Source organism: Trypanosoma theileri (assembly GCF_002087225.1).
Source record: "Trypanosoma theileri isolate Edinburgh chromosome Unknown TM35_Tth_23_V1, whole genome shotgun sequence".
NCBI lineage: Eukaryota > Euglenozoa > Kinetoplastea > Trypanosomatida > Trypanosomatidae > Trypanosoma > Trypanosoma theileri.
In genome coordinates this window covers 27,708-40,825 of record NW_021639865.1, presented here as the reverse complement: position 1 = coordinate 40,825, position 13,118 = coordinate 27,708, and the positions used below count along the sequence as shown (strand labels likewise).

Genomic DNA, 13,118 nt, shown 5'->3' with positions numbered 1-13,118 from the left:
TTGTAACGGCAGCAAATGCTGTCGCCTTGTATCGTCTGCCAGTATGTCCAGTATCCATCGTGAGTTGTATCCACTCAGCCCACGATTCACAACATCTGCACGACGAACATAGCAGTTGCTGAGGCGTGACACCCAGCCAGACAAATATCCCTCTTGTGTCTGTGAGCTGCCCAGGAGAACAATGTGGCGCATCCCCCTGTAGCTCCTTTGTCAGTGCAGGGGACAAGACAAAAATTTATAAAGAAATATATATGTTTATGTATGTATATGCTGAGAGACAGATAAAAAGGGAATATGAAGAAATACAGAGAGAAGCACTGGGAATTATTACTCATAAAATAGATATTCTATGAGTATTATCCATGCAGACATGAGAGTCCACTGCTCTAGAGAAACAGCACCACCACTTTATATTCCTCTTGGGCATTAGTACTGGAAATCGAGAGAAAAGCTTCTTGCAACACTCCCGAAATAATTATAATTATCCTCATCATTATATTTACTTTTGTGGGCAGCGGCAGATATATCCCACTGCAGTTTTTTGTGTGTGCCTTGGAGGAAGCAAACAGATTGGACATAGTACATCATTTACAAAGCACTCTCTTGGTAACTTCATGTGTCTCAAGTAATCCATACGGGTTTCATTGTGTATGTGATCATACTGCTCTGGCCTTATTAGCATACAGATCTGAGCAAGAGTATCAAAGCCTAACTCATCGCAATCAGTCGTACGATTTATGAGATCTACCAAATCAAGAGCAATAGAAACCCAAGGACGCCTAATCATCCAAGTTGTTGTTTTCATTTCCTTTAATTCACCTGATTCGACATATACATCTAAAGTTACTAAAGATGTAATGGTGCAAATTGTACGGAGAATTTCCTCTACATCGAGTACTGCACTGTGAACATGCTTATTCTCTAGTATAGGTACACGGTCTTGCATACCGTACCGTATTTCTTTTGAGAGATCACATCCTCGCCAAGGGAGTTGAGCCTCCTGTGCGAGAAGAAGTGTATCTGTCATAGAACGAAGTAGAGAAAGCCCTTTCGTATGGGAAAGTTCGCCCTGTGCTAAGCGAGAAACAGTATTTAGCATAGCTTTAAGTATCAAACGAAGAGCCACATCCTGCTCCGCTCCGCAAGGGGTGTTTGAGAATGATGACGAGTATGCGCAGTGATTACATGCCTCACAGATATGAGCAATATTCTGTATTTGTAAAAATACACCACACGAAGAACACACACGAGGCCCAGGTAATAACGGCAATAGTAGTGCTGTTGGTAACTGTTTCATCTTATCTTCGTCAACGGTTGTTATTGCAAGAACTTTCTCTTCAGAAGCCCCCTCATCTGTGGTTTCCAGATTTCCGTTGCATTTCTCCCTCGCCATAGAAAGAGGTTCTCTATAGCGTAATGGGTTCGACTGATAGCCCCCAACAGCAGCCATATTATGTGTGACCCCACAATATTTACATACCAGCAATCCCAAATCTGCTCTACTCTCTAAATTCACACCCAAGCAATTATTCTTCAAGCATACCCAAAGTGAACATGGTATATGGGGACGATGGGCAAAACATTTTGAGCATACCACTTCTTTATCGTTAGGATATAGAGTCCCACAATGTGGACATGATGTATAGATGGGGGATGGTCTTGTATCAACATCATTTGGATCATTTTCTCCCTCTTTTATAGTGTCGTGAAGAATGAGTTTTGCACCACAACCATGGCAAACAACACTCCATGCAGGATTTGTCACGTTGCAACAACTACAGTCACGTGTAAACCATGGAATATCTAATCGTGTTGTTGGTGGTGGTTTTGATCCACCACATCCATGGCAGTGTGTGAGAAGCCATGGACTGAGAGTTCCACATTCAACACATCGCCAAAGTGTCTTTTTTCTCAGTCCTTTACTCGCAATAACACTAAGAGTTCCACAAGTTGTACACCATGGACGTAATAAACCTAATGGATTATGACGTTTACAAGTATTACAATCATAAGCTGTTTCTGTTAATGCCTGTTCCATCATTGGTTGAACAGATCCACATTTGGAGCAATAAAATAAGTGTTCTGCTTCATTTGTGTGATTACAACGATTACATCGCCATTTTCGAAGAGGATAAACAGTACAGTCATCCCTCACGTGAAGTTCACCTTTTTCTCCAATAGGTTGCTGTGTTTCGGCACCACATACCAAGCAAATAGAAGAATTTGTAGGGGAAAACCCTTTACATGAATGACAGCGAAGTACAGCTATTTCTAGTGATCCACATTGTTTGCATGTATTAGATTGTTTTTTATTCCAATGTTGGCAGAGGTAACATTTCCACGGTAATCTTTCTTCTTCCGCAAAACGTCGATACTCCAAGGCACTTGATATAGCAGGTATTAACAATTTCTTATTACAAGAGGTTTGCTCTACATGATGTTTGAGAGACTCCAATGCATCCAGTGGCAACTCCTGCAATGGAGCTAAAGAAAGGGTAACACTTGTAACAGCAGGAATAATATGTTGTAACATCATAGTTACACCATCTTTGTAATCAATTCGAATAAATTGAAGAAGTGCAACTCGATAAATTGGTAATTCAGGATGTTTACGCTGTAAAAAAGTTAACATATCAAGATTCAAAGATTTTATTTCATTACAACATTCAACAAACTTTTTTATATATATCTCAACAGTTTCCATTAAGAGACCATCTCTAGCACATACAGCTACTGCCGCACGTCGTTGTATTAGAGCATCCAATACCTCAAGAGATTCACGTCTTGTCATGTTTTTATCTTCTACTTCTTCATTTTTATTGATTCCACGAACAATAGCAGCAAATACCACAGCAGCAGGAACAGGAAATGACCAAGTACGTGTTATTTCATATAAATGAAACAATCGTTCTACTATATTTGTCGGTTCACTAAAACATTTTCGTGCTGCCCCTTCTACTGCCTCTAACATCATACAACGAATATAGTATGGGAGTCCAGCAGAAAAATGTTGTCTTGTACTTTCCAGAAATTGTGTAAATACGGTAACAGCTTCTGCATATTTTCCGAGCATCACCAATGCTTTCCCTCCTTCCCATGAACTAGCCAGCGGTGGACAACGTATAAGAAGTTGATGAACTGCCTCATTCGCCCCTCGACGCAAGAGTATCTTGAAAGAGAGTCGAAGTCCTTCATGTAAACGTTTTTCAATCCCAGCACGTGCCCCACGGTGTAGTCCTATACTATCACGATCTTCTCCTGTCATTGGTGTGGTTTGTGAGAGGATGTTAAGATGTGACATACATCTTGTTTGGATTTCCGATGTGAACTGTACGGTTTCATCATCCACGTCCACTGCAGACTCGCCAATGTGTCCGAGTGTCATCAGTGTATATGCGTCCAGGAGAAGTACTTCACGGTATACAAGAGGACCACAAGGTGCCTTGATTGTAGATGGATCTTCATCTGGTTTTGTCTGCCATGGGGCTATGATAGCACTATGTAGCTCCAGTACTGGACGTACACGACTGTGTCGACGAAAGGAAGAAATAATACGTCGAAGTGAAAGAAGCGCACCCACACGTACACGTTCCTTTATAGATTTCTTGGAAAGTACATAATGGGCATAATGAATCATTTCATAAAGAAGAAGACGCCAAAAAGGGGTAAAACAACTATTTTGCTTCACCACTTTATTCATAGAAACTGATTGAAGTAATAAAGAAACCTGAGTTTCGTCTTCGCTATTGTACTTACTTTCCGATATATTTAAAAATGAACTTGTTGTTGCCGTGCAAACAGCTGTCGTTGCAGCTTCAAGTAATTCTGGTTCAGGTCTTGGTACCGCTACAGCACGCCAAGCCAGTAACCACAAAATCCCAGCATGAAATTTTTGAGTTTGTAATTGATGTAAACTCTTACGCAGAGTATGATTTCCCTTTTGTTTTTGTTCTTCTTCTTCCTTTAGACGACGTGCTAGTGGTAAAAGCAACGCGATGTTCATAATATCATCTGGAGAAATACAATCGCCTACTAATGTTGTGGTACATTCCCACACCTCTTGTAGTGTCCATGGCCATTGTTGATTCTCCACGGCAGCACTTAAAACAGAGAGTATAAACTCTCTTTGTATATTTCTCACCAATTCAATGGCTTCCTCATGAGGGGCCCCACCATCACCTTGTAAAGAAGGTGAACTTAAAATAGAATGTAATAATGCCGTAAAGCTTTGAGCATTTATTTTACTTGACACAATGGCTTCACACACGATACCTTCACGCCAGAGTTGTCGAAGTAAAGAAGAACGATAAATCCAGAAAGCTAATGAAGGTGGTGTACTAGATGAAAGGGAACCTCTATGCTTACCTAAGCGCTGTAGTTCAGAAAACATCAGCGATGCCCCGTGGGGTACTCCACTACTGTACTCTAATGGTACTGCGCGGTGTGCACTCCCTATGAGTCTCTTCCGTACATATGGTCTCTTTAGCATTCATTCGTTTTTTATTTGTTTTTTTTTTTTTGTTTTTTTTTCTTTTCTTTTATGCTATATCATAATAATAATAATAAATTAACCAAAGAAGGAATAAAGGGAAAAATAGTACCTTTTTGTTGTTTATAAAACCACAGGAAACACAATAAAAGAAAAAGGCATAAACACTACGAATGAAATGGTTAAAAAAAAAAAGAAAAATAAAAAACATATAATGGTAGATATTATTTTTCGTCTCGTCAGGTACAAGAAAGCAATGCTTGAGAAGGTAAATATAAAAATATAATTCCACTTATGCAATGGTACCCCTATCAAAAGATGCCGTGTCAAGTGCCTTCACAAGATCTTGTACACACACTGCTCGATTATTTGTCACACGAAGACGCTCAACTGGTTCATAGTATGGTATAAGTACCTCCTGTCTTAATAAATTCAATGTTCGTTGTAGAACCTCTATACGCATCTCTGATGATAATGTGGATGTCTCTGGTATTATTGATGATGATGATTGTTGTTGTTGTTGTTGTGCTGGTGGTATTGATGTTTTTTCTGCCATAACACCGGCAGTGTTACTACTAGGGGCTTCTAAAGATGATGAATGAAGTGTCGTGGTTTGGTGATCCATAAGTTCACAACTAGACACAGATTCTCACTCTTATGGATTAAATAAATAAATATATATATATAAATAAATTAAAAAACAAAAAGAAGAAGAAAAATAAAATAATAATAATAACAATAATAATAACAGTAAATAATAAATAAATAATTTATAACATCATAATCCATATATTTGGTATCCCCCAGAGAGTCCACACAACTATCCCACTTAAGCAGACTGCAACAGCTGACTCAATAAAACACCCAAGCTAGTATCACTTTCTATTGCATCTGCTGCGATATTGTGATATCCCATATCCTTCGCAAGTACCGCCACATCCTGTAAAAAGAGTTGTATTGCTGCTAACATTAATGGTCGATCAGCAGCTCTTGTGCAATATAATGGTAGCTTCACATCATTTATTCCAGTACATGGTGTCCCTACTGCAGATGCAGAAAGTCCTGGCTTTGTTAACACACAAGAACGTGAGCCACATACTAACAATGGATGAGGAAGTATACAACCGTAAATAGCAGCTGCAGTAATCACGAGATGTGCGGCATAACCTAATGCAAGAGACCACTCTTCCATTAATTCCCCATTTATAACTGTATCTTTACCTTTCATTGGTAAAGAATGTCCACAGATAGTGTCTGACATCCCTGATATACCTACCTGAATAGGGAAAAGTACCCTTAGTTCTCCTATCCGTAACTTTCTAGCATTACCAAGCTCGGCACGACGAGCGGCAAGCAAAACTTCTTCTTCTCCTGATTTCTTTTCCATATCTTCTTTTAATTGCTCTGCACTACGAATGTTTTCTTGTAGTTGATCCAATTGTAATCTCTCAGATATAAGAGCTTCTTGTTCATTCCTGTATCGCTCATGTAATGTATGTATTTTTTCACTCTGTTGATGCAAACGCTCACGAGCCTTGGCAAGACGCACTTCGAGCATTGCGTGTTGTGCACCAACGGCTGCCTCGCCTCTATGCGCCTCTGCCATAGCATCCATCACATTTTGTTGTTCTTCTCTGCGTGCTGTCGCTATATGAGAAAGATAAACCCACGCTAATGAAGCGGTTGTACATGCCTTGAGGTCCCCTACCGTAATATTCTCTGCAGAAGCAAAGACACCTCTGTTTTGTTGTTGTTGTTGTTGTTGTTGTTGTTGTTGTTGTTGTTGTTGTTGTTGCCGCATTGTGTTTGCAACCCCCTCTACTAGCATGAGGGCCGTAGGGGTGGAATTGTTATTAATGTTAGAAGAGGCGTTACTAGTATTGATATCATGAAGATACGGTCTGTTGGTTACATCAATCACAGCCCCACCCTCATCTACTTGCACTCCTTGATGCATTGGAAAGAAGACACCATCGGTACAGCGAAGCAAGACTACAAATGAATTGGCTCCATTGTCTACATGGTAAGGAAGACTAGGGAGCGAGTCGGCTTTTGTGATAGAAGGTGCCACATATTGTACATTAGATGTCCGGATTAACATTGCGTAAAGAAGAAAATCAGTCTCTGGTGCTGGTAACGCCTCCTCCGGGTGTGTAGTACAGTAGTAAAGGGAAAAAACAAATCGTGTGATGCCTTGAAACTGTCGTCGTGTTTCTTCTGGAATGTGATTCCACACTGGGTGCTGCGTATCACGGCAAACCTCACTCATATATATACGAGGGTCCCCACTCGCCTCTAAATTATTGTTGTTCCCGTTCCCATTATTGCTGATATTGCTGTTTTCATTAGTACTACTCCCACTATTATTTGGCGGTCTACTCAAAATAAAGTAGGATGATACACATCGATGTCTTGTAGTGGTTTGGCAGCTACTTCGTGGGACAGAGTTCCGTATGGTTCCGGTACCGCCTGATGTTAACGGCTGATTATTTATTCCACGTTCACCCACCTCTCGGTTATTGCTGCGATCACCATCATTATCGTCATCGCAGTCATCAACATCTGTCTCTGTCGCGTGTAATGGCAAGTTACGGGCGTATATGTGAAGAATATGGCGAAAGCAGCGAAACTCAGCTGGCAGCACTGCAGATGACATTAAATAAATAGAAAAAAAAAAAAAAAACAGAGGAAGGAAGGGGAGGGATTTATTTGGATACAACAGGTAGAGGAACCAAAGAATCGTCGAGCAATGGAATGAAGGGAGTAGAGAGGAGCAACAGCAATAAGAAGAACCTAAACTAAAAAAAAGTAAAATACAGTTCAAGAAAATCTAGAACTGATAAAAGAGAAGAGTCTCTTACCCTTTTTTTTTCTTATGTCTGTCCACGTTTGTCTCCCTTTATGTACTTCAGTGTGTACCTTTCACCCCTTCCCCCTTTCTCTCACTTCATGGCAAAAAGATAGATAGAAAGAAAAAAGAAAAAAAGAACTCAACACCAGGGAGACAGACGTCACTGAAAGTACAAAAAAAAAAAAAGAACCACAAAAGTCTTCATAAAAAAAAAAAAAAACACATAAAAAAACACAAGCAAAGGCAGAACAAAAAAAAAAACGAGAAAACAGAAGTGAATGCGAAAAAAAAAAACAGGAGAATACAACTTAAAATTCCGTTGCGTCAAGTATATTTTTATTATTACTATTATTATGTATATTCTTTGTTTCTAGTTAATCGGTTATTCTCCTGTTTCTTATTCCTCTTTCTACCTCGCTCTCGTACTTACTTTCATTCTCTTTCTTTTTTTCTTTTTTGTTTTACTTTAAAAAAAAAAAAATACTTTTTTCTCCTTCACTGTAGCTTCTTTGGTTTTCGTTTTCTTTCTTTCTCGTTTGTTTGTTTCTTCTCTGTGTCGCTACTCGTCTTCTTTTTCTTCTTCATCATTTCTTCATTTCTTCTTACTCACTGCTGTTGTTGACATTGGGTGCTATTTTTGTAGGGTCCACACGGTCGAAGCCCTCACAGACACGTGCGCACATGACATGCGGTGTTGTTGGGTATGCACTGAGACACAACTGCTGCGTCACGTAATCAATGCCGTCGAGGTTTGCGTCATCTGTGCATGCGATGCAAAAGAATGCTGCAACATTCTTCACACCTCCCTGCAGTGCGTTATCTACTGGCTGCTGGATGGCCTCCTTTGCGATCTGCGTTGCGGTTCGCACGGGGGCCGTGGTGGCGTTAGTGAGGCCGATGACCTCCGCGCCGTGCGGGATGACGGGGGCGACGGATCCCGGCAGCAGGCGCATCAACACCGTGCCGTCGCGGGCCCGCACCTCCCCGTCCCGCAGGAGGGCCGCGACGAGTCCTTTAAAGCGGCGGAACGTGCGGGGCGGGCGGAGGGCGGGGGCGACCTCCACCGTGCGGCCGCCGCGGGCGAAGAGACTGACGTACACCCGCAGCCGCCCCTGCTGCCCGAGCGCCGAGTCGAAGAGCGCCAGGAGGCACTGGTGCACAATGTCCGGCCGCACATCCGCGAGGGAGGCGTTCGCAATCGCCGTGCTGCCGGCGCGGTCGTACGCGTCCACCACACCGTCCCGCCCGAGCAGCAGACCGGCCTTCTCGAGAATCACCACCACATCGCGCGGGCCGCGGGGGTTGGACGGGCACAGCGGGCGGTACACACCGTCGTCGGCAGCCGCAAAGCCATCGGCGTCTCTGGACCGCTTCGCCAATCGCGGCGGTCGATCACGCACATACGGGGGCATATCACCCACTACAACACTACAAACTATACACAAACACGCTCTTCAGAGAAACCTACACCCCCCGAGGGAATAGAAGAAGAAAATAAAGGGGCAAGGTAAAGTTAAAGGGGAGGACGAGGGTATCATCCACACATAATAATATTATTACATGGGAAGGAAAAAGATCATCAAAATGTAAAAAATATATATTTTTCAAAAGGGAATAAAAATAATAATAAGAGTAAGATTATCACAACGCAAGAAGTATTAAGCAAACAGGGATACACAAAGCAAAAGTTGTGTGTATGTCTGTGTATGTTTTTTTTTTTTTCTTTTTCTTTCTTTTAGACCAAAACAGTGAAAAACAAATAGTGTGAATGGTCTAACACTCTCTAAGGAGTGTATCTGTCTTGCGTATTTTTCTTTTTTTATCCTTTGCACGTCTACCTTTTTTTATTACTTTTATTCTTGCATGCATCTATACCTTTTTTTTATCCCATTTTTTCTTTGTTTAAATGAAACAAAACAAAAAAAAAACGGAAAACTCTGTCAATCTTTCTAATCCACGTGAATTATTTCTGGACCCGTCTCTGATGGATCTTTCTCTTGGATTGTTACTTCTTCTGACAATCGGACCACTTCCTCATTCTTGATGATGATGTTGTTGTTACTGTTGTTATTATTATTATTGTTCTTACTGATATTGCTGCTGCTGCAGATTGTGGGGTGTGCAATGTTTACTGCTGCAGACACCAGTTGCTCTAGTCGTCCCAACGCCTCCTCCTCTGATGGATGCAGTGTACAGCCAGACTCTTGCCAGTGTAGCAGTAACCGTAACGTGTCTTCGCAGCGCTGTAATGAGGAGAGGAAGCGTCCCTCCTGATTCTCTGTTCCACTCTGTGAAGAGATGTCTTGTGGTGCCATATCAAACAATGAACCCAGTGTTATGCTGCTCCCTTCCTGACTGTAGTGTGAGACTAAAGATTGCCATTCTTCTGCCTGTTGCTCTAATAGTTCCTCACAGACGCGAATGTTAACAGTAGAGTCAGGATCTGCAGCAGCGGAAACGGTTGTTTCCTGCAGTAAAGTCATAAGGGCAGTGGAGACGGATTCAGAAAGGTGCAGTTTACCTAGTGGAACAGCGGTGTTGCGCTCTGCAAACTGGCGAAGACAGACTGCTGCGTGATAATATTGCATCCCTTCTCTCTCTTCATTTTCTCTATTATTTATTTCTGTATTAAAACTTATGTCAATTAGACGACGTAAACATGCCAGAAAGGTGGAATCTTCAGATAAAACAGATCCCATAAGTGCAATAAGTTCTGATGCCACAAAACGTGCACATACACAAAGTTTTTGAGAAGATTCTGTTGAAACATCTTCTACTATAGTTTGAAGAACTCTTGTAACGACTAATAAAGCAGCTGTAATACTTCCAGATGAAGCAGATCGCTCTACAATATTTCTAATCTTACCAGGTATAGATATAATGATTGCCTGAAGTCTTTCATGAATATGAATATTATTATTATCTGGAATAGTAGAAACATGTTGCCATTCTGCTAAAACAGATTTAACTTCTTCTTGAAAAGTTATAATTTCAGAATCTACACTACTTGTACCTCCTACTGCCCCACCCATTGTTATCTCTTCATTCCACCATTGATAAGTACGTGTGTGATAGTATAAACAATCACACATACAGCAGAAGGAAAAGTGTCTCACTGATGATAATGATGATGAAAAAGTTCCTATTGTAGTATTTTTTCGTCCTTGTATACTCATTGCAGCTAAGTCTTTAGGTGAACGTTCAAGTAGTCTGCATATCTCTGCCAATAAGACTGCTAACGCATTGATAAAGCGGCGTAAATAAGTAATTCTACTGTTAGAAATCGTAGAGGGAAGTTCTCGGAGAGCTCGTAGTTGATCTTCCCCAAGCAATAATAACTCTATTCCTAAAGATTCTCGGTCTGTATCAGATAGGTGATTTAATACAGACCCCCATACCAAAAGTACACGAGCCGCACTAGCATCATTTGGAACAAGAAGTGCTGCTAAAAGTAAAGGAAAAACTCGGAAGCGTAACAAAAGTCCTTGATTAGATGATGTACCTTCTTCATTCTGATAATTTCTGTATTGTGTAGTGTCAATACTCCTACACGCAAGGCGTTGCATTAATAAGAGTAGCTGCATATCAAGACCTATCTCTCCTGAGGAATCAGTAATCCCACCTTTATCATAATCTGTAGAAAACACACTACGTGGAAGACTCTTCGCGTGTTGTAAAACCCGTCGATAAAGAAGTGCTCCAGGCTCGTCATCACATACACTTGTTGATAAAGTCGCTGCTGCTGCTGCTGCTGGTGGTGGTGGTGGAGGTGGTGTTGGTTTTGTTATTGCTATTGTTGTTGTTGTGGTTGTTGTGGTGGTTAATTCTCCTTCATCTGCATCAAAAAGAACAAGTCGCATATGTGGTAACCACAGGAGAGCTGCACTTAACAACATCTCAACATACGCCGCGTCAGAGAGTAAATGTGGTGAACGAGTCACTGCTAACATGGTTGTGAGTGCCGCAACTGACGAACCAGCAGCAACAGATCCCTTTGTCAGTGCTGCCATGGCCTCTGTTGGTGGGGCTGCAAGAGATTGAAGCATCAACTGTAGATGTTCTTCAGCTGACAAGGGTTGTTGATCTTCACATGCCGATCCTATAGCTTCAAGAATAGCTATCAGACGTAAACCAATTATTTGATGTAACTGTTGTGCCGCTTCTGTGCGTTCACTTGTAGCTATCGTCAAACATACAGTAGTGTGGAGTTCTATAATCATTGATACTAATTTGACGTCTCGGACCGCATACGATGGATGTGCCCGTGTTGCTGAAACGACATGAGAAGCGATAAAAGCTGCCAATTTAATTTTTTTCCCTTCACTCCAATCATGAGAAAAAATGTGGTATTGCAATTGTGAGAACATGAAATGTAATATTTTACTGTAAATATGAGTGCTAACAATTCTAAGGGAAGCCACTGAAAGTAAAAGTTTCCATGACGCGTTTAACAACACGAGATTGTGTTCTGTTGTATTAGAGTCGCATAGAAGTAGTAGTTGTGGTAGTGCATGTTCCTCTTGAGATAGGAGAGCCTCCGCCGTCACATCTCTTAACACAGACGCCTCACCAGCCGTTGCTGCTATTCGCAGGGCATCAAGAGCATTACATCCTGAACTCTGCATCTGCGACATTTATATATATATTTGTCGATTTTCCGTTTTCTTCTTCTTCTCACTATTATTTGATTTTTCCTCGTTTTGATGTTTGTGTATATGTGTGTATGGGGGGAGGGAGGGTGAGGGGAAAGAGAGAGAGAGAGAGAGGGAGGAGAACAAACCCTTCTGTACCCAAAATTTACCTATATGGGTAAAGGTTCTTTGTGCTTTCCCACGGCACACTAATAAGAAGAAAAAGAAAAAAAAAAAAGAATCAAGAAGAGGAAGAAGTAGGAGAAGAATCATAATTTAAAATTAAGAAGCAGCAAAAATAAAGAGAGAAAAGGAAAAGTAATAAATAATAACACTTCCTTATTTGGGGAGTGAGGTTCATTTCCTCTCTTCCTGTGTCTGATTGTTGTTGTTTTTTTTGTTTTCTTCTTGTCAATAAATTAGAAAGAGTGAAAGGGAAATAAAAGAAAAAAAAAACATATTTAACTGATGGCAAGACCCTTCAACACTGCAGGCGATCGTGTGACGTAGGCTACAAACTCCCTACGAGTCACCTCTAGAGAAGATCCAAACAATTCTTCCACAATATTCAATGTACCAAACATCGACATGTGTTCTTGTTGTTTATCTACAGATGGTGTAAGAGATCCAAACGTTTCCTTTAAAGCCTCCACAACAACAGAAACGCCTTTTCGTTGAAGTGTAGAACCGTTGGATGGCATGGGATGTGGATAATTATTAACCACATAAAGCATATGAAAGGCCAAATCAATCTTCTCCCGCGATGTCCCTCGGGACATTATTGAGAGCACTACGGCGAACTCATCAAATGTAATGATACCATCACGGTTTTGGTCAAACGTAACAAAAAACATTTCCTGCAAAATGGGACTTTTCACTCCAAGAAATGTTGCACAAGTGCAAAAAATTGGGAATTCAATACCCTGATGTGAAACATCACTGAGAGATGAGGATAAGGCGATAATATCTCGATAAAAACGGGAGTGTAATTGCTTCAATTCTTCAGGTCGATAATGTGTTTCGTTAGCTAGCAGTACAGCTTCCTTTTGGTTAAGAGGTGGTGTGTCATGATTTGTGGATAGAGAACTCCATTCTGACCCCATCTTAACCACTACACTTAGTTCCAAAAGAAAAATAAATAAATAAA

At 41.0% G+C, this 13,118-nt stretch overlaps 6 protein-coding genes across 6 annotated transcripts; all 6 read right to left on the bottom strand.

The window, feature by feature from the left end:
• Positions 1-499: 499 nt before the first annotated feature.
• On the bottom strand, positions 500-4,489 carry TM35_000231210 (uncharacterized protein; the record flags this gene model as incomplete). Its single annotated transcript, XM_029027361.1, has 1 exon — positions 500-4,489. One exon carries the CDS (start codon positions 4,487-4,489, stop codon positions 500-502), a length of 3,990 nt encoding a protein of 1,329 aa, XP_028881216.1.
• Positions 4,490-4,781: 292 nt separating this feature from the next.
• TM35_000231200 (uncharacterized protein) lies at positions 4,782-5,114 on the bottom strand (the record flags this gene model as incomplete). Its single annotated transcript, XM_029027360.1, has 1 exon — positions 4,782-5,114. The coding sequence occupies one exon, from the start codon at positions 5,112-5,114 to the stop codon at positions 4,782-4,784; it is 333 nt and encodes a 110-aa protein (XP_028881215.1).
• A 204-nt stretch (positions 5,115-5,318) lies between these two features.
• Positions 5,319-7,145, bottom strand: TM35_000231190 (uncharacterized protein; the record flags this gene model as incomplete). The annotated part of the gene is made up of 1 exon (XM_029027359.1): positions 5,319-7,145. The coding sequence occupies one exon, from the start codon at positions 7,143-7,145 to the stop codon at positions 5,319-5,321; it is 1,827 nt and encodes a 608-aa protein (XP_028881214.1).
• A 797-nt stretch (positions 7,146-7,942) lies between these two features.
• Positions 7,943-8,752, bottom strand: TM35_000231180 (uncharacterized protein; the record flags this gene model as incomplete). The annotated part of the gene is made up of 1 exon (XM_029027358.1): positions 7,943-8,752. One exon carries the CDS (start codon positions 8,750-8,752, stop codon positions 7,943-7,945), a length of 810 nt encoding a protein of 269 aa, XP_028881213.1.
• Positions 8,753-9,289: 537 nt separating this feature from the next.
• TM35_000231170 (uncharacterized protein) lies at positions 9,290-11,974 on the bottom strand (the record flags this gene model as incomplete). Its single annotated transcript, XM_029027357.1, has 1 exon — positions 9,290-11,974. One exon carries the CDS (start codon positions 11,972-11,974, stop codon positions 9,290-9,292), a length of 2,685 nt encoding a protein of 894 aa, XP_028881212.1.
• A 458-nt stretch (positions 11,975-12,432) lies between these two features.
• TM35_000231160 (uncharacterized protein) lies at positions 12,433-13,074 on the bottom strand (the record flags this gene model as incomplete). Its single annotated transcript, XM_029027356.1, has 1 exon — positions 12,433-13,074. The coding sequence occupies one exon, from the start codon at positions 13,072-13,074 to the stop codon at positions 12,433-12,435; it is 642 nt and encodes a 213-aa protein (XP_028881211.1).
• Between the last annotated feature and the right edge of the window lie 44 nt (positions 13,075-13,118).